This window comes from Denticeps clupeoides, chromosome 6 (genome assembly GCF_900700375.1).
Source record: "Denticeps clupeoides chromosome 6, fDenClu1.1, whole genome shotgun sequence".
Lineage (NCBI taxonomy): Eukaryota > Metazoa > Chordata > Actinopteri > Clupeiformes > Denticipitidae > Denticeps > Denticeps clupeoides.
Genome location: NC_041712.1, coordinates 18273650 through 18293862, shown reverse-complemented (window position 1 = coordinate 18293862; position 20213 = coordinate 18273650). Strand labels below are relative to the sequence as shown.

At 44.5% G+C, this 20213-nt stretch overlaps 1 protein-coding gene across 2 annotated transcripts in view; it reads right to left on the bottom strand.

Moving 5' to 3' along the window:
• The window catches only part of tenm1 (teneurin transmembrane protein 1), a 165048-nt gene that overhangs the window by 6287 nt on the left and 138548 nt on the right, over window positions 1-20213 (bottom strand). For both annotated transcript variants that reach the window (XM_028982715.1, XM_028982716.1), the window contains exons 23-30: window positions 15276-15430; window positions 9673-10039; window positions 8351-8861; window positions 6727-6899; window positions 5347-5594; window positions 3014-3304; window positions 1967-2357; window positions 540-967 (exon numbers count right to left, since the gene is read on the bottom strand). In XM_028982715.1, coding sequence (XP_028838548.1) covers window positions 540-967; window positions 1967-2357; window positions 3014-3304; window positions 5347-5594; window positions 6727-6899; window positions 8351-8861; window positions 9673-10039; window positions 15276-15430 — 2564 coding nt within the window. The remainder of the gene's footprint in view (window positions 1-539; window positions 968-1966; window positions 2358-3013; window positions 3305-5346; window positions 5595-6726; window positions 6900-8350; window positions 8862-9672; window positions 10040-15275; window positions 15431-20213) is intronic.

Genomic DNA, 20213 nt, shown 5'->3' with positions numbered 1-20213 from the left:
GTGAAGGTGAGTGAAACACAATGTATAAGGAAAAAAAAAGTAAAAAGCAGAGTTTGAAAGTGAAAGTGCTGGAGTGTATTGGAGTTCTATGTACTGTTGTTGTTGAGATTTAGTGCATGGGCCATGTTCACACATTCTTGTTCCCTGGATTTGAAAAAAATAAAGAGACGTATCACTGCTTGCTTATTATCTGTATCTTTGAGAGGAGGAATTAACGACCCGCAGAGCGCTTTTTTGTTGATGTGTAATTACTTCTAAAAACCAAGATCACAAATACGATCCCCGTTATAGGCACTTTAGGACCATATTCAACACGCAGAAAATCAACACTTTAATTCAAGGGTTCTCAAGCACCATTCTTTTTTAGCACCAAGAAAAAAATGCTCTTTGTGTTTTTGAAATATAATTTTATATGTCCCCTGTCTAAATCATGCTGTGTGGCTTGAGTTGTATTTATACACAGTACTTTCCAAATAGTTTTATGCTTGCAGAGACATGAGATGAAACATCAGAAAGATGAGATTGATTGTATGCATTACCGCCTGCAGCTGCCCATCTGCATCATACTCATATGTGTAGCGTGTTATGTTGTTGTCCACGCCGATACGGATATCGCAGACCGTGGTACGTCCCATGCTGTCGTACTGGACCGTCATCCAGTAGGCGATGGCCTTCAGTATCTCATACTGAACCTCGATCACCTGGCCGTTGGCGTTGGAGATCTTGGTGTGCTTCATGGCATGGGTGGTGATCACCTGGTTCAGGTCGTAGTTGATGACACTGAACTTGCCAAACTGCTCAATGCGGCCCGACACGTCCACATAGCGGTAAAGGTCAATGGGGAGGGGTGTCTCATTGATCATGGCTTGCATGCTGGTAACCCGGAAGTTGTTGTAACTGTAGTCGAAGCGAGCGTTCACCAGACCTTCCTCGCTGAACCTAAAGATCTGTCTACCAACCAGAGGACCTGTAAAAACAAGATTTTATAGAAAAAAGAAGTCTGTTTCCACCTAACTGTTATATTGTGTATATACATGAAAATGCTTTGTATTTATTTGTACCATGAGAAATAATCAAGGAATATAAATGAGAAATAATCAAGAAATATTCATTTTCATATTAATTTTGAATGCTTAAAAAGCCTTTGAAATGCCTCAGATGTGTATCTGCTATTTCTTCTGAGTTAATTAAAGTACAGCCATGTGGGGAAAAAAGAAAATCCACACAGAAAACTCATTGAACTCAACTACAAAGATGGGGATGGGCATGTCTGACAGCTTCTCTGCCTCTGACCGAGTGCAGTCTGTTTGTCCTTGTCTCCCTCCATCTGTCTGTGTGGTCATAGAAATGTCATGTACACGCCACAGTCATTTTTCTTAGTGTGGCTGACATGCAAAAAGGCATAAAAAGGTTTTTGACACTGCAGGTGTCTGTGTGAGTGAAAATTGTGTGAAATAATAAGGGGAACAAAAAACATGTGGCAGGTTTGAAAGTCCACGATTTGAGACGTGGTTATTCCATGCCAGGAGCCAGTCGGCTCTAGAGTCACCACACTGCAGTGATTCTCTGCTATCAGCAGGGCACATACTGCTCAGCCTAAGGCCGCTACCGCTCAGTCCCACTCTACCCCACGGTCCTGATTAGCCCCTCAGGCTAACAAAACAGCTATTGTGTCCTGGATGTAGCACCTCTATGGGGCCGTGTGGACATTTTGTTAACAGACTAAAAAAAGCATGCTCTGTGCCATCAAAGGAAGGAGAGGGAATACAGAGAAAAGTAAAAAGGAACTAGGCAGTGCAGCAAAATCACTGTTATTTTTAACTTTATATCACCGTTTGTGTGAAACATAATAGGTAATACGTAATGTATCAGTTTAATTAAATATCCTTTACAAACCTTCATCCTAACATTTGATGCCCATGTATGTACATGTTGCGTGGTGCTTTTGTGTGTGAGGGTTTCACACCTGTTTGTTTGTAGCGGATGGAGCAGATGAATCCATCCTGCATCAGGTGGATGGTTTTGATGGACCCTGCGGCCTCATCATAAGTGAAGGTGACCAGGGTTGAGTCGTACAGCACTTCAGCCAGACGGGAGAGGCGGTTGTAGTGGTAGATGATGCGTCGGCCTGTGCCCAGGTGGAGCGTCTGCAGCAGCCGGCCATCATGGCTGTAGTCCTGGAGAAGGGCGGAGCCGGGGGCGTCCGGTGGGGTGTACGTGTTGCGGTAGTACCCCACAGACAGCGCCGACTGCAGACTGTGCCTCACCATGCTTGGCATTGTCACTGAGAGCAGATAGTCGGTCTGGTCGTACTCAAAGGTGTACCTGCGCTGGCTGTGCAGCAGCAGAATCACTGACTGCAACACACACAACGTGCACACACGCGTCTCAGGAAAAAACAAAAAAACTGTATTTTCAATGTGTCTCCTGCCACTGCACCATAACACTTCATTTGCTTTGGTGGCTTTACTTGCTTCCTGTCTGAGTGCTGACACACAGTTTCAGCCATGGTGACATTTGAGAGCCAGTCTAATGCTGTGACTGTAGAAAGCTTTTTTTTTTTTAGAAGACAGCTTCTACAGTACATACATTTATTTCTTAGTGATTGTTCCACAACAGAAGTGCCCTTTTCAGACAGTTTTTTGACATTTATGTCTTGTCTTCCAACTTGTTCTACAAAAATCTTTATGCTTTATTAAAATAAAGGCTCAACACAAATAGTATATTTTTGAACAATTCAATTAGATTATGACTCAGATAGATTATGACCCAACGTTTTTATCTTTTGAACCTTTGTAAACTTTTTTTTTCAAAGTTTTATAACATGAAAATATATTGAATTTGAGTAATATTTTCCACAATGTTTATCTGGTAATACAATTCATTGCAAATCTGGAACATGTTGGATGAACTTCACTTGAAAATCTATTCCAGACAGGTCAGAGATGTCACCTCACTGCTGTTCACATCAAGTAACTGCTGGAAAGATCTGAGATTCAACTTCAGGTTTTACCTTCTCCAAGAAGGTGTAGCTCCAGATCTTGCCATTGGTCCAGGTCCTGGAGATCAGTCTGCCGTTCTCGTACTCTCGCTTCTCCGTCCAGTTGCCACGTTGGACACTGGTGACCAGTCCAGCCGGCGAGTAGGTCACACTCACGTCATTGTACTTGCTGGGAGCCCAAAGCACGGGCCGGCCAAGTTCGTCGTACTGAACGCGGAGCGTGAACTTACGATGGTCGTCGTAGATCTTCCCCACGCGAGTGGTTTGGTTGAAGTCAATGGACAGCACGTTCCTGTTATGGGCCTGAGATGGGCGATAGACACAGAAACTCTCTACTCTTGTGACCCTGAAAAATAGTTCTCAAACTCATGATACACAAAAGGAAAAGGATATTTGAGTATTACTGGCTGTGGCCAGTAATTTTAATTTGTCATGGCTGTGTTTTTCACAACTGCACCAGCACAAGGGAAATTAAAAGTGTCATCTGCCTCCTTTAGATCTCTTTAGAAGATGCTCCTTCTCCCACTGCAGTGATCCCATATGCCTAATTTCAGACCACATTATGACTTTTTTATTCCATTTTATAATAATAAAAAACCCCTTTCCCTTGTTGTTCTGATGCTCCTGTGGTGGATCATTTACACAACAGAACAATGTGGCCTTCCCAGGATGCTCAATGCTAAATAATGCACCTCAGGGCATGTGCTCACACACACACACCATTCACATACACATGCATGCCAATGGAGAACTTGGTGTTGCTAATTCACTTGGTGTGCACGGAAAACCTGCACCAAAATCGAAAATGTTTACCTTTTATATCTTGTCTTTAACTTGTCCTACAAAAACATTTATAAAGCTGGCATTTGATCTCATGACTTTCGACACAATGCTAACTACCATGCCACTTTTTATATTATTTCACTCAACTCAAGCAGTTATCCCAGTAAACCTACTTACTTCCTGCCATTCCAGTATACCATTGAAACAACACCCAGGAAACTGCTCAGACATTAATAGAAGATGGTTGTGGTGAGCGACTCACATCACTATACACAGTGAGCCTGGGCAGTAAGTTTCCATCACCGTTGTGTTCAGACACCATGCGTGTGGTTTCAGCCCTCATTCTGTTAAACTAAATTATATGCCCTGGCGCTCATTTCCTGCAGCCTGCAAACAGCCAATGCAGCATCAGCTAAATGTTGCACTGCGGCATCACGTTGCCCCAAACATCCCTGGAGCTGGACAATGAAGCCATCATACCTGATCTAGAAACTAACTGATTATATTTGACATGTTCGGTAATGATCAGTCTGTCCCACATGTCCAATTTAATACTGTGATCTGTTTTCATTCATATCAGTCCTAGCTGCACATATACCAACCCATAAAACCTAGATGAGAAGCCCTTTACCTCTAACCAGTGACCAAAGACATAATCTATTTAAAAAGTATTTCTCTAATGAGGAAAAGAGAAATATAGTGTTATAAGTACATAGAGTGGAAAAAAGCGTCCCGGTTCAATTTTCACTCCACTTTCACATTTTTCCATTTCTCAGACAATCTTACACAGAGTGATTCTCAGTCACTAATGACAGGGACATTGGAACAATTCAGGGTCAAGTGCAGTGCTTACGGACACTGCGGGCTTGGACCTGTGTTTTTATGGGTCAGTTGGCTGTTTATGGTCGCTCACTAGGCAACTACCACCCTTCCCTGTGTAGAGAATTTCTTACTCCACGGCAGGGTAAATACAGTTTTCCATTCAATGCCATTGTTAAAGGCAAGCTGTGCTGTTAGTGCAGGGTTTCTCACAGGGTTACCCTGGGGGTCTGAAATAAATTGCCAGCAGTTTGGCATTCTTCCCTTTCCCTGTTAAGTACAATGCATAATTAAGCATGGTGTTGGATGGGGGTTCTTGGAATTTCATTTTGCACAAATAGGACTCCCTGCTTGCATAAGATTGGGAACCCCCGCTGAAGACTGAAGACTGTTTTTTCCTACAATGTTACTTTGTTAGACGCAAATAGCATTTGCACCATTTACCAGACGCCCTTGTCCAGAGCGACTTACAATCAGTAGTTCCAGGGACAGTCCCCCCCCCCGGAGACACTTAGTGGTGTCTTGCTCAGGGACACAATGGTAGTAAGTGGGATTTGAATCTTGGTCTTCTGGTTCATAGGCAAGTGTGTTACCCACTAGGCTACTACCACCCCATAACAGGCAAATTAGGTATGTGGCTTGGTTGTGTCACAAAGGAAAAGCAGGTCAGTAGGCCTCATGGACCAAATATAGACTAAGGCTATCGCTTTTGTACGTGTGATGGTAAATGTGACGATGATTACCCGCAGCCTGCGCTCGTAGGCGGTGTAGTTGCTCTTTGCCTGCTCCCGTCTCTGCCGCCACTCGATGAGGCTGTGGCTGTGCTCCCCTGGCAACGTGATGTTGCAGCGGCCAACTGTCGGATGGACCATGCCCGATGCCAGGCCCGATGAGACATGGGGCTCTGTGGTCAGGGTGACTTCCATCCCACTAGAGAACGTCACCCAGAGAGAACCGTCTGTGCTCACCCGGTACACATTCTGGGCATGAGCTGAGGAAGTCATCGAGAGAGGGATAGAAAGCAGCGCATTAAAAAAAACAGAAAGTATTGTGTCAAACCACAGGATCTTGAAAACTGGTGCAGACAGCCGATTAGACTCAGTTGGCGGTAAAGTTACACTTTACAACAGTTTTCACTCCATATATTTTCATAACTTCCTTATTTGTAACAAAAAAAAAAAAAAAAAAAAATGAAGATTCCAGTGCTGGAAGTCTTAGTGACAAATAAAGGCTGATGCAACAGCCGGCAGACACAACATTAGTCGCAGTTTCATAGGAAAAGGCTCAGTCGGTTTGTTTTGCAACGTGATACAGAGTTGGTCCTCCCAGAAGGGTGAAATATGAACACAGCAGGCTGAGGAACAGGCCCGCCTAATATAATGCATTGCCTGCATTCTTTAAAAAAAGGAAGTGTGATGAATAAATCTGTGATTTATTCCAATTATCCCTTAGCTGATTGTTGCAAACTTCCCTTTGTTTGTGGCGGCTTACGATGTAAACCGAAATCCACATGTCACAACATTCACAGCTCAGGATGGATCAAAAATAAATCCCCGAGCTGGAGCTCCCAGCATTCATTTTTTTTTTATAAATAACCATCTTTGTGTATTTACATTTGTCTGAAGTGTCTGTGTTTTTGCTCTCATGCTTTGGTTCGCTTGCTCTAATGTTCAGAAATGTGGAGGGCGATGATGGATGCAGCGCTGTTGGAATTTACTGTACAGTGCATCAGTCAAAGAGTGGAGGCTTCAAGTGCTGCAGAGTTTTTATTACTGTTCTCTGTGCAACATATTAGTACTGAAGAGAAAGCAGACTCACAGAAGACTTGTTAGGGACAAGTCAGAAAAAGTGACGTAGGGAGGAAATGTAATGAAAGAAGAAACGCTTCTCTTGCCAGGAAAACTAAATGCAAAAAATTGCTTTTAATGGAAAAACATACAATAATAAACCCCCCCAAAACAATGCTTAATAAGATCTAAATTAAATATTATCAGTTTGTTCACTGCTAAAGATCCAAATTAAATTGTTTTAATGAAGGCCACAATCACAGTGAATCTTACATCATTCTACATAATATTTTTATGCATACACACACACACATAAACACACACATATATACACACCTTGCCGCAGCATGAATATAGTGCTGGCCTCGGAAAAGTTGGTTGCCGTGACGAAGTTCTCCCTGTTTGACACTTCAGCCTCTACCTTGACCGACTTCTCCATATTGCCATGGAAACTGCTGACCTCTCCCGTTGGCAAAGTGACATTGATGAGGTGACCGTCGCTATTATACCTGAGTGCACGCATACACACACACACACACACACACACACACACACACACATTTAGAACTGACACACACCTATGCTTGCTAGGAGAACACACTCAATTACTGCAAATAACAAATTATGTTAATTATAGAAAAAGGGCCAAACGTCTTTTGTGTTGTTGAGCGCCTCATTAGATCTTTGCTGAGGCGAACATATAATTTTTCTAAACATTATTTTACAACCAGTTGAGCCCTGCTGGTGTGCACATTTGCTCATACACACACCATTTTAGGTGTGAGTTGCTACTCCATTTCCCATACTGCCTTTTTCCTCCTTTCCATCATAATAATGATAAGTAAGTCAAATTAAATCACCTTGTAAAGCAGTTTCTGGGTTCCAGTCAGACCACAGTTTAAAAAAAAAGGGGGCAGCCGTGTGCTGGCCAGTGGGGGGCAGCAGTGGATCACACCTGAAATGGGAGTCGGAGCCCAAGATGCCAACAGAGCCTCCGAAGGAGACGAATGCGCGTGTGAGAGAGAAATCTGCCTTTCGGAGCTCCTCGGTGGGGCGAAAGGTCGGAGCGCCGATCAAACAAAATTAAAGTGGAGAGATGAGGGAAGCACCCGGCTTCGGTGCTACTGACATTTCCAAACCGATTTAGAACCCGGCGCTCACATGGCGGCCAAATCCCCCAAAATGCCTACGCCAACATTTTTATATAATCACACAACTCACTGGCACACACACACACACACACACACACACACACACACACAGGAAGAGAGCCAACTTCCCGTTGCCTAACACCGCCAACATGTGGCGGACAGGCGACTCGTTTTCATCCTTCCAACAGGAAATCCGAGGTAATGATTCAGTTGTTCAACAACTGGCCGGGTCGGTGATGGATTCGCCATGCCTCTCACGCTCAGATCTTCATGATTCGTGAGCATGCAACAAAAACTATGAATACACAAACAGCTGTGGGTGAGAGAGCGGCTACAGGACAGCTCCGGCAGCATTTGAAGGTAATGAGGATTTCAAGCACGGCCATGAATATAAGCCCCCCCCCCCCCCCCCCCCCATAATTAATAGAAAATTTATCTGCTTCCAACGTCGCCGGGCAGAAGACAAGTGCAACCAGGTGACAGCAGCCTTGGCTAACAATGATAAGGGGGGTAAACCCCTCAGAGAGCGAAGGGGGGAAAGAAAAGTGCCAGATACAGTCAAGAGGAGGGCGAGAGAGGACATGACAGAAACACACACACAGCGGGCCAGATAACACACACACTCCACTCAGACCTGTCAATCACAGGCAGCCACACAGTGCTCATTTGCCAACACGCTGACACTAACATGAATGGGACTTCAACCAAGGGAGAGAGGAGTGTGAGCGAGCGAGCGAGTGAGCGAGTGACTGATAGAGTCTGGGTGTCAGACCAAAAGATTAAGATTAAAAAGAGTGTGAGGTACTCACTCGTACACCGTGGTCCAGGCATTCTCGTTGCTCACTGTTGCCACCAGCCCAGTGTTGCCATAGTAACTGATCTGGGCCAGGTCGTGGGCAAGGGCGGAGACGCGTTTTAGTGTGCCGGCATTGCTCAGCGTGAGCCAGTACACCTGACCGCCCGGCACCAGCAGCCACAGCGGCACGCTGTTGGCGTCACGCCGCACGTGTACAGAGCCGCCGTTGCCGGCCGTCACCGTGGCGAGGTGGCCGTCCGCCGAGTAGGTGAAGTTGAAGAGGTAGTCGCCAGTCACCAGGCTGCGAGTGTGCAAGTGGGTGCCGTTGACGCTGAACAGGTAGAGCTCTTGGTCCACCACCGAACTGATCTCATACTGCCTCTGGGCCGTGAGCCGCGGCCGGTTGGCAGTGACGGCGCGGATGCGCACGTTGCCCAGGTCGGCGATGTAAAGGGTGCCGTTGGGTGATACAGCCAGGGAGGATGGAGATTTCAGCTTAGCGTCCCGAGCGTAGCCTCCGTCACCTGGAGACAGCAGGACAGAGATGTTTTGAGAGCTGATGCCACTTACCTTGTTGTGTAGACCCTCGGTCCCCCCAAGGTACATAAAATGAATGCAGGGCTCATTTCTGAAGATGCTTCCAAACAACATGCTGAGCAATTTGCCGGAAAAATGAGGCGGCCATATTACATGAGCAGTTAAAGGCGTGTAGAACCAGATGATCTTTCTAAGTATATAAAGGTAAATAAATAAACCCACATTATATAATACAACACATGGCGGAGGGCACTAAGTGGCTGCTTGACTTTCTTAAGTGTGAAGAACGCCTAAAAGAGCTTCAAAAGTCCTTTGAACCGAAACGTTTCCAGAATCTCTCCACTTTAAACAGACGGTGGGAGACAGAGACGGTTTGTTTTTCGCACCGTTGTTTAAGTCTGAAGTGTGCATGTGTGCCGGTGCTCCCTTTCATCCGCGGTTCAAGGACGGGTAGCTGGAGACGGATGCTAAATGGCTCCTAATTTATGATTCTGGGACCACGGGATGCAGGTAATTTCACAGCGACTGCGCGTCTGAGCAAACAATGAGGCCCGAGTCACCTCTGAAGATCAAGGCGGGAGCCCAGATGCGACACCTGCAAACACAGCGTCAGACCTGGAGCACAAACAGCACACACGTGGCTTCTTTTCTCTTTTTTTAAAAGCTTTGTTGACAGCGAGCGTCTCTCCCTGAACGTACTGCGTGTAAAACAGACAAAGCTTGGGGGAAAAGAAGCAGGAACGGGCAACCGACTGGGTGCGAGTCGCTGTGCGTGCGGCTGCTTCCTGCCCAACCTACCCGAGAAACAGTCACAGCTGGGGTCGATCTTGCAGTCACACTCGCTGGCCGCACCTGCGATGAAGGAAATGTCTCCGTTGGTGGTGACCTGCTGCACGCGGCTGGTCTTCCTATCGTCCGTCTCGCCAATAAAGAGCACCCCTTGGTGGGAGAGGGCGATGGCCTTGGCGCCCTCCAGGGCCGCGTGCACTGCCGATTTGCTGAGTGGCAGGTGGTCGATGCCGGTTACTTGACAGTGGATGGGTCGCCCGGCAACCACTCGCACCTGCCCTGCTTCAGACACCTGCAGCACGATGTTGTTGTCCAGGATGTAGAGGGAGTTGTCCAAGGGGCTGAAGGACAGGTCTGTGGGCCACTCCAGACGCACCTGGGAGGGAGAAATTTGCAAAACCTCTTTATGAACCATTGTCATCATTGAGCCCAATAATTATATCATCATATACTCAGCTGCTGCCACACCAAAACAAGCCTACCAGGTCTGAACTGGATTCAAAGACCCCGGGGCTGAGCATTAAACAGCCAATTCGATCAATTACACATGTGAAAAACATTTCCAATTGTGGGAGTAAAAAGTGAGTCTTTGTCTCTTCCTTTCTTTTACCCCGTTTGCCTTGATGGATAAATGGTTCAATCGTCCGTGAGACAGCAACACACAGACCTTTAAGAGACCATTTGACATTTAAAACAGAATGAACCACCAGAACCACCATGCTGCCTTTCGTACTGGCCAGCAGATCAATTAGCAATCAGAGGAAAAAAAAAAAAAAACAAGAAACAGAAAAGCGATTGAGGAGATTGAAGCACGTTCCCCTGTTAAACTGAGAGCAATGTGATCATTGCAGGCTGGCAGGACATTGACCCCAGTGAGAAACTGAAATTCTCTCATTTCTAACCAACTCTGTGTGTGTGTGTGATGACAGTCAAATGAATACATTAATCTAAAATGAGTGTTGAGTAAATTGTGGCTGGTGTAAATGGCCAAATGTACTCATCCCAGAAAGTACATTGGTTAAAGGCCACTGAAAGAGCTTCAGCATTCACAGATAGCCTTTACATCACTGTTATCACACAACCACACATACATGGTTGAACCAGTGCAAACTGTATAACAAAATTACAGAGCGATTTCACCCCATCATTACAGAAATCAACCTAAACTTGCAGTGAGATGATTGACGCCTTGTTTATTCGGCGACGAGAGGAAAAAAGCGCCAGTGAATGTTGAAATAAGTCACACGGTATTGAAGGATGGAAATGGACTGACTGCAGTAACACACACACGCACGCCTCATGTCCAAACATTCAATGTTATTCTGCAGAGATCGGACTTGTGTTTTCTGGTTACGTTGAACTTGCCAAGTCTGTCTGCCATACAGACGTTTGTGTGTCTATGCGCTCTGGCACTGCAAGAACCACTGTGTCATCTCAATACAGCAGCTCGGAACTGAGGAGAAGGAGCAAGAGGGTGAAAAAAAAACATGCGTGGGAAGAAAGCATGTGTTTCATGAAAGAGAGAGAAATAATCATGGTTGAAAGACATGGCAGGACATTTAGCTAACAATAAACACAACAAATGTCACACTTCTGACGAGGGGAAAAAATTATGCCAATAAAACTCATTATAAAAAAAGGTACTATGTCAGTGACTAACAAGCCTGCTATTATTTAAGGAAAATACATATCCTCACACACCCACACACCACCGCCATGCTCACAAACAAGAGACTAAACGCACACACACACACACACACACACACACACACACACACACCAAGTTTGCCTTTTATTGTTTTTAAAATTCAAACTTGCACCCACACAGACACACAATAATGCTTCTCCTGTTTGATAAATTCACTCACAAATACCCAGCAAACTGAAAGTTTTTCGAACACACCCACACACACACGCAATTAAAGCTGTCGTAATGTTTAGTATAGTGCCTTCATTTCAATAATTGACATTTGACCTAGGTGGTGTAGCACCGTTCAACATACTGTTACATGCATAAAAAATTCTTAATATACCTTTGAATGTGAAGTGCATTATTACACCAATGCAATAATATAAGATGTTGTAACTGTGTGTTGCACCACATTCAAAAGTGCAAGTGCACACCAATGCCTATATCTCAACTTTTACATAATTACCTAAATATCTAATGTCATTCAGCATTAACTATGGTGTATGGTGTAGTGCAGCATATGTTAGTAGTCATTAGCAAGTAACTAACACACCCACACACACACAAACACACACTCTGTGCTTCAGAGACCTTCATTTTCTTTCTCCCTGAGCCGCACCAGCTTAAAAAATTCTGCTTAATGAATCAACGCTCTGGTAGGCCTCAGACTGGTGCACCCAATTGAAGGCAGGCGGTTCGGCAGGCCTCCTGTTGTGTTCCCGATGACTTGAGGGAGAAGAGGCAGCTCAGGGGCGTGAGTGAGATAGAATTTGCTTCATTCCGGGTAAATAACAGCCCTCTCTGGCACCCCATCCACCAATCGCACGCTTGCAAACCCCAACCCTGACGCCAGCCTCTCTTTGCGATTGTGTGTCTCTGCGCGATTTACCATTTGCAGTTAAAGATGGAGTCTGGCACAGAGAAAAGCTTTAGGTGATTTTCTTCATTCATGTTTTCTTTTTTTTTTCTTTCCCTTCTGCCTGAGCCAAATTTCAATCAAGAAAATCTCCAAAGCGAAATCTCCGTCTAATGGCTGGTTATACGGTGAGATCGCCAAATCGGAGTGAGTTTAGTGGAGAGACAGTTTTTGCAGCAAGAAGAGTGCGGCTCAGTTAGATTCAGCTGAATAAAAAAGAAATGAGAATGAGGAAGGGGAGGGAAGAGACGGGGAAAGAAAATGAGAAAGAAGCGAAGGAGACAGGGCTCTACGTGATCTCATGGCATTGAGGGCAGAAAGACACTTTTGGACACATTTTATGTCATATCTACTCAAATCATGCTTTTCGAAGTCTCCACAGATGTGCCATTCTAGTGAGGTGTGACATTTTACAAAGGACAAGGTTGGTATTCAGACTACATGACGTTAAAAAAAGAAAGAATACATGCATTCTGATAACACACAAAGTGACTTCGGATTTTTGGCTAGGGCTGTTGTGCACAGCATTTCAATGCTTTATACTGCCTACTGAGACAATTCCATGCATTTTCCTTGTTTTTCAATGTTTTTTAGAAGTCAGAAATAACACCTTAACTCTTGCAAAAGAACATTTCTTATTTGTTTCTGTGTGTGGAGCTTGCTTGAATTGCTGGCTCCTCCTCCTGTCCTCGATTGGGTGGTTGGCTTCATTTCAGAACCTGTTGTCCCATGTCGAGGGTGCATGGCATCTTGGGACTCTGATCCACCTAGCCCTGTTGTATAGCCTTAGCGACCACAATACAGCCACAATACGACTTGTTTGTATGCATGTGTGCCCTCTTTGGATAATAAATCCTTCACAATATCTGAGACCTTTTTCCTTTGTTGTTCATGCTCCTGACCCAGGACTGGGGTGTGACAGCAACAACCTGACTCATACAAATACAATATGGCCAAGCATTTCTATAAGTCTAGAAGCTGAGAAGAGAGCAGGGCAGAAGAGGCTCTGATGGAGAGTTGGTATACTTTTCTGGCTAGCAAACGCATGTCTGCAAAGATGTCTTCATGTGTAAAAGGGACTAAGACTAGAGAACTAAGACTCATCAGTTAATCTTCAAGTCTAGTTTAAATAGTTTATAACATGTACTTGAGATGACTTGCTCAAGATGTCTCATGCTTCAAGCCAGACAAACCATCTCATCAAGAGTTTTATGTCCCAAATTAACCAATGACTGGTTTGCACCTGTCCAAGCTATTATTGATCCATTTGATGGGTGCATGCAAATGAGGAATTTAACAGCTGCTAGTCACAGACCATTTCAGGAAAGACCCTCTCCTTCTTTCTCCTCATTTTTAACAATGGCAGGCAGAAAAGGGCAGCAAATGGAACCGCGCTCCCACCGAACGGGTCTACGGAAAAAATAGAAACGTGATAAACAGCAGAGGAATGGACTGCAGTCATTCTGACGTGTGTTGGGAGCCATTGGATGATGGGGATTATTCAAATTTCCCCTCTTTTAGCAGGGAGCTCTGTGGTGACGTCCCCTCGCCAGCGCACTGCACTCTGAATCTCAGTTAAGCTCTCTGCATGCGGGAGGGTCTGCAGAAGACGTAAATGTGTGTGAGTGTGTTGCAGATCGACGTGCTCTTGACTAAATGGATTCAGACGAAAAAGTGGATCCTCCAGAGTGCGTAAAGCTGAGTGGCGCAGAGACACAACGGGAAATGCGGGTGGGGACATGAGGAGGAGGAGCGGGCAGCCTTCCTCACTGCTCATGAACAGCTGGACACATGGAGGGATGTGTGGCAAAAAATATTTTTTCTCACCGGAGGGTGAAGGAAGGAGGGATCATGACGCAGAGCCCTATCCTATTACTGTTGCACCCCACACTGCAGCTAAATGAACCAGACATTAAATAAGGGCAAACACCACTCACTACAGAGAGGGGAACAGGGAAGAGGTTTTTTATTTTTCATATGTCTGAAAGTATCAGTGAAACTGCAGCATTTTCAAACTTTGCAGGTGAAGCTTAATTAGGAGGCTTTTCCTGTTTTGTGTGTGTTTAGTTGTGCGGTTGTGTGTTTGGCCTGGGGTAGGATAGAATAGAATGCACAGAATGCCCTGCAGGGCATTAGAAAGCCTGGGAAAAAACATTCAGAAAACCACCGGCACCAACCAACCAACCATAGTGGGAACAGTGGCGTAACATCGTGATGGGAATGTCACTGTGGCTGATCAGCGTTCAGTACTCTTCTCATACTCTCACAGACAGACGGAAAGAGGGCAGAATATTTCCAGCCCTACTTCACATGTGAGTCATATTACAACCAATATAATGCACTAGTGGCGCAGCTACCTCCCTTGGCGAAAAAATGGATCGAGCCTGATCTGAAGATCTGCTTGTGTATGCATTAGAGTATACATCAAACACTATAGATTTGAGAAAACAGTATATAAATATATAAATATATATGGTGCTTATCATGTTCCCCTGTGCTGGCCCCTTTGTGTGTATTCTGTTTCACCGCTTATTCCCTTATTATTTTGATCCTTGTATGCGTTTATATTACGAGAGAAGAATTTTGTTATTTGCCTCTGTCCTGCCTTTCTGCCTTTTCGTGGGAATTGGCATCTTTTGTGGTTTGATTGCATAAATGTTTTTTGAATTGATACTGACGTCAGCACTCATCCACTCTACGTTGTGTGACAACATCACTGTCATTGTTCAGCTTTTCAAGTTTTGACTGTACTCCCTCACTCCCTCACGTGGCGGCCAGTGCCCAACCTAATGGACGCAGGACAGGGACTCACAAACATTCCCTTCACTCATACAGCAATGAGTATTTGCCAGTTCAACTATGCCTTTTGACTGCGGGAGGAGACTAGAGAACACGGGGGAACCCTGAACATGCAAACTCCCAACACACAAGGCCGGAGCCGGGACTGGGACTCACAGCCTCGGAGGTTTGAACTGAAAAGGAATCATGTATGTGTTCATATGTCACCTGACTGATGTCCATGCGCGAGTCGCAGCTCAGGGGTTGGGTGGACGTCAGGCCACTGGAGCCAATCACGGTCGTTATTACGCCCTTCTCATCCACCCTCCGGATCGTGGTTCCGTCGACAAAGTAGACGTAGCCGTGCTTGTCCACAGCAATCCCTGCATCAGGAGAAAATAGGGTCATTTGCCTTTGTTCTGATCTCCAATTTGCTGATTAAAAACTGTGGTGGTTGAGTTAATGTCACAGAGGCACGTTAGAAAGAAGAACGGCAAACACAGCAGCACCAGGCGGAACCTTCGGAACCATTTCTATCCGGTTTGATTCAACTCGCCGCATTTTGATTAATGGCTGTGGTGTGTTTTGGGTAATGCATGTGGCAGGATCCCGGGAGGGCCAAACAGCTTTCAAGTTCTTTGGCTCTGCGGAGAAGCCGCTTTGGCGCTAAGCTGTAGCCTGTGATTGAAATCCTTCCTGAGGAAAACTCAAACTCGTCTGCTTTGCTCGGCGCTCTCACTGCAGGCTCGTATTTGGATGGATGATAATGAGCAGGCATCCGTTTGGTACACGGCCTGCGCTGAATAAACAACAGCAAATACTAATGAACCCTTTCCCCCAAAAGCCACAAAGTGATGATAATTCATCTCTGTGTGCCAGGAGATGGTTTTATGAGTAATAAGGATTGTTGCGGAAAAAAAGGTGCAGAGAACAGTATGCATGTCTTCATCTCCCTGGAATTTTAAAGTCATAAACACACCCCTGCATACTTAATGCTTCCAGAATGTAGATGTGGGGGAAAGGGAGCCATGAGATGTATGTTCCAATAAGCTGTAAACATAACAGCTTCAATGTCGAGCTGAGGGGAGGAGATCTGTTGTCACCCCACCACCCCACAGAGCTCATTAGCATCGAACAAAATGTTCATAATGAATATGGTGGCACTTCAAAATGCTTACTTTGCCATCAAAGCTGCCAGATATTTGAGGGATTCAACTGTAATTTAGTCAGTATGTATGGCAAAATATGTAAGATGTCCAGGAATCTAACTGCTTTTTACATTTTCACAAATCAAGGAGCGAGAACCAAACCAAAGTAGTTCTGAGACCCCAAAAAAACAACAACAACATGGCCATCACTTTACTCACACACACTGATTTCAATCTCCAAACGGGTAAGATTTTCTTAGCTTTCTTTAGTAAGAGCACATTGTGACAAACACACACCTAACCCAGAGACCTCAGACTTATGGACAACTTAGTAGACAAATTCTCCAAATCATTTTGAAACTGTGAAACAGGCAGGTAACATGAATAATTTGAATCACTTCCATTGGCCTCTTTCTGAAATAGGAAACTTTGTTTCTGCAGGAATTACGGTAGCAGGATATCCCCACTTTTACTAAATTAAATTTGTTTCAGTGTTTGTAAGGACATTTAGTTCAGACAAGATATAAATACTTTTCAGCATTTTCCATAAACCCTCATTCTAATGACCAGTGCTGCATGTTTCCATGGAAACAGACTCAGTGTGATAAACATGATTAATTGAATAAGGTAGCATAGTTTTATCTGATGTAATTATCAGCATAGACTTAAATCTCAGGGGTCTGTAGAAATCTAAAACAACCACACACACACACAGAAGGTTTGTCTGCTTGTCTCCACATTTCTCCATTTAACAGGACCATGTGCTCACTGAGTCCCACTCTGTCCCGCTTTGGCAATCACCTGGCCCCTGGCCCTCAGCGATTTCAGCCTGAAAGTTTTTTTTTACAACAAACCCACCAGTCAACAGACCAGCATGAACAAATCAATTATGTGGAAAAAATAAAGAATGACGTTCACACAGCTGCATGCATCAGAAGATGTAGCGGATGTGTCAACTCGCTCTCTGAAAGAAGTCTACACGTCTTTGCAGTAAAACACACTGTGAATGGAATCTGTTACACACAGATTAGCTGAACTCTGCTCCAGGCATTCTGTAGACCCATAACTCACCCGTCTGTACTGTGAGTTTGTGAAGGTTCTGAGAATGATAGAGTAGCTTTGGGTTGAGGTGTGTGTGTTGTAGAAAGAAACAGCGTGATTAAATCAATCAGCCCTTCTGGAACGTCACTCCGAGCCGAGGCAGATTGATCTGGAGAGAACTGCTCCACCATCTATAGACTTCGCTGTAAATTCGTCCTTGTTGTCCTCGTCAGCTTCTGTCTACGTCTCGCTGTTCCGGTGTGTTTGTGGTCATTATGGAAAATTGAGCTTTTCATTGATGTGGATTTGACACCGGTCCAGTCTGGCACTTCCAACTCCTTCTGGACTCCAATCTATTCATATCGACAGCATTTGGGTGTTAAGGCTTGGACCACACTGCTCAATCCCACATTAGTGACAGACTTGCTGGGAAACCAACTCGTTGGCACGTCCCAGAGGGCCGAGGATGGAGGACCCTGACCTTTGGGGTCATGTCTACATCGAAAAAACAAAAACGGAGTAAGCAGAAAAGCAGCTCTTGAGAGCTGCGCTAACAAGTTTGTGTTAGAACATCTTTGTTAGCATGAGACGAGGGCCAGGGAAGGAGTCCAGCCGCTCTGATCCATAAGTTTGATTAATCAGCCACTGGCTGCAGAACAACTCCCCTGGACTCCATTTAATACTGTAAACTTCACTCCAAATTGGAGTTGGATGCACAGATACATCAAGGCCAAAAACGAGAGCTGGAGAAAAAGGGAGAGTGACGGCAAAGAGATAGCTGCGTAGATGCCCCGTTTTCAAACCGTCCATCCATCCATCATTGTTCTCGTTAGGCGAGCTGAAATATAGCACGTGTGCATGAGGGAGATGATGAAACGCTTGGCTTGTCGAGAGATTAGAGAGCAGCAGTGCTCGCACTGATAACATTCACATTGTCTTTAAATCACTCAGCCATTAAAGCGACTGTGCAGAATTACCCCGGTTCAGACGGAAGGGGCCGGGGGCGGGCAGGATTTCACAGAAGAGCGGGACGAGATTGGAATATGCACCAAGCGGATAAATAATCCAAACCAATGAGCGGTTGGGTCATGCCTGCACATCGTCTCAACTCAACTAATCTCTGTTTACTGATGCCTTGTCTTTTTAGAGATAATTACTCAACATACTGTATTTCCTCCACGAGAGGCTTAATTATGCATGCAAATAAAAAGGAGCTCTGCTTAGCCTGTGCCCTTTAAAGGGGAGAGAAGGCCGAATGTTGGAGAAAAATGGAAAGAAAATAGGAAATAAGAAACAAAAGCTAGAAACGAAGCCTTTCGGCAAGCAACCTTTAACACTCTTTACCCCCAGTGAATAAAACACTGAGCCCTTGTTGATATTCCAAGGACAAAAAGCCTTGGTGTGAGTCTGGGGATGAAGGGAAACAGCCTTGAAGATTTCAACATACATACACAGAGACACACTGGCCAGGACAGACTGTATATTATGAAATAATAGCAACATGTTTAATTCAGATTTTTATTTAAAAAATATATAATCAGATTTAGAAATGAATAAATCACAATTATTATTTTTTTTTTTTAAGATTAAAGCTTGCTAGAATACTTTCTTAAAACTGTGACTGAGCCAAGTTTGGCAAAATGGCTCAGATGAGATGTGACAGGTAGATGATCTTGTCATTCATTAAAATGAATGCCATGCAGACTATGACATGACAGGAAGTTAACTAATTGCAGCAATTAAAACATTAATTTTGACATCCCAAATATTCATACAATAATCATCTCATGGACAATTTGTTGCTAAATGTGTAGGAGCGCTGAATTTCTATGAGTTGGAATGTGTGTGTATGCATGTGTGTGAATAGCGGTGGGAATCCTCTGATACAGTATAAATATACTGTATAAATATTGCCCATAATAATAATGCATGATATGACATTAATCAATTATGACATTGTTTTACACCCCCCCCCCCACACACACACACATTTTCAGGATTTAAAGAATTAATAGTACATCTCAGCATTATTTAAAATACTGTGAAGAGTGTTTGATACCACTGCTTTTTCTTTGTTCCTGTTTTTCATAGAAACACACAGATTTATACGTCAGAAACGCAATATTGCTCATGAATCACCAGAAGAAGTCTTGAGAAAACTTTCTTATTTATCCTGAAGAGGCTTGGATTTTGGGGCTCAGCATGGCAGTGGTTTGCTTCGTACCTTGATGATCTTACCAAGTGACTGGGAAAGGATCCACCTCTGCCTCAAGTAGCCTCTTCACTGGTGTCCCTCAAGGCTCAGTACTCAGTCCTCTCTTTTTCTCACTCTACACGAGATATCTTGGTGAGGTCATTTCCTCACATGGGTTATCCTACCACTGCTATGCCGACACACAACTCATCTTCTCTTTTCCTCCCTCAGATCTACTTGCTGATGCTGGCCTACAAAGCCAAACATGTAGTAGCACCATCCTACATCACAGCCCTTATTATACCTCGCACTGCACCTCATATGCTCCGAGCCTCCAGTACTGCTCGCCTGGTCCGTCCATCGCTAAAGGTAAAAGGAAGACACTCATCTAGACTCTTCACCATCTTGGCCCCTCGGTGGTGGAATGAACTTTCACTTGAGATCAGAACAGCACGGTCACTGAGCACTTTCAAACGGCAGCTTAAGACCTTCCTCTTTAGAGAATATTTAGATTAACTTGTAACCTTCATATTGTCTGAGTTATGTATAGAAACTACAACCGAGTGAATAAAAAGATTATATTCATAGTTGTAAGTTGCTCTGGATAAGGGCGTCTGCCAAATGCCTTAAATGTAAATGCAAAGTATATTACAGAATATACTGCAGTGTAAATGTTGGACTGATTACGTGTGCAAGACAGCATTAGGCACGAGTGTCAGTGATGAGTGGGACGTTTGTGGTGAATGTCACACCGAAGTGGTGTGTCGGGGTTTGGGGATAGCA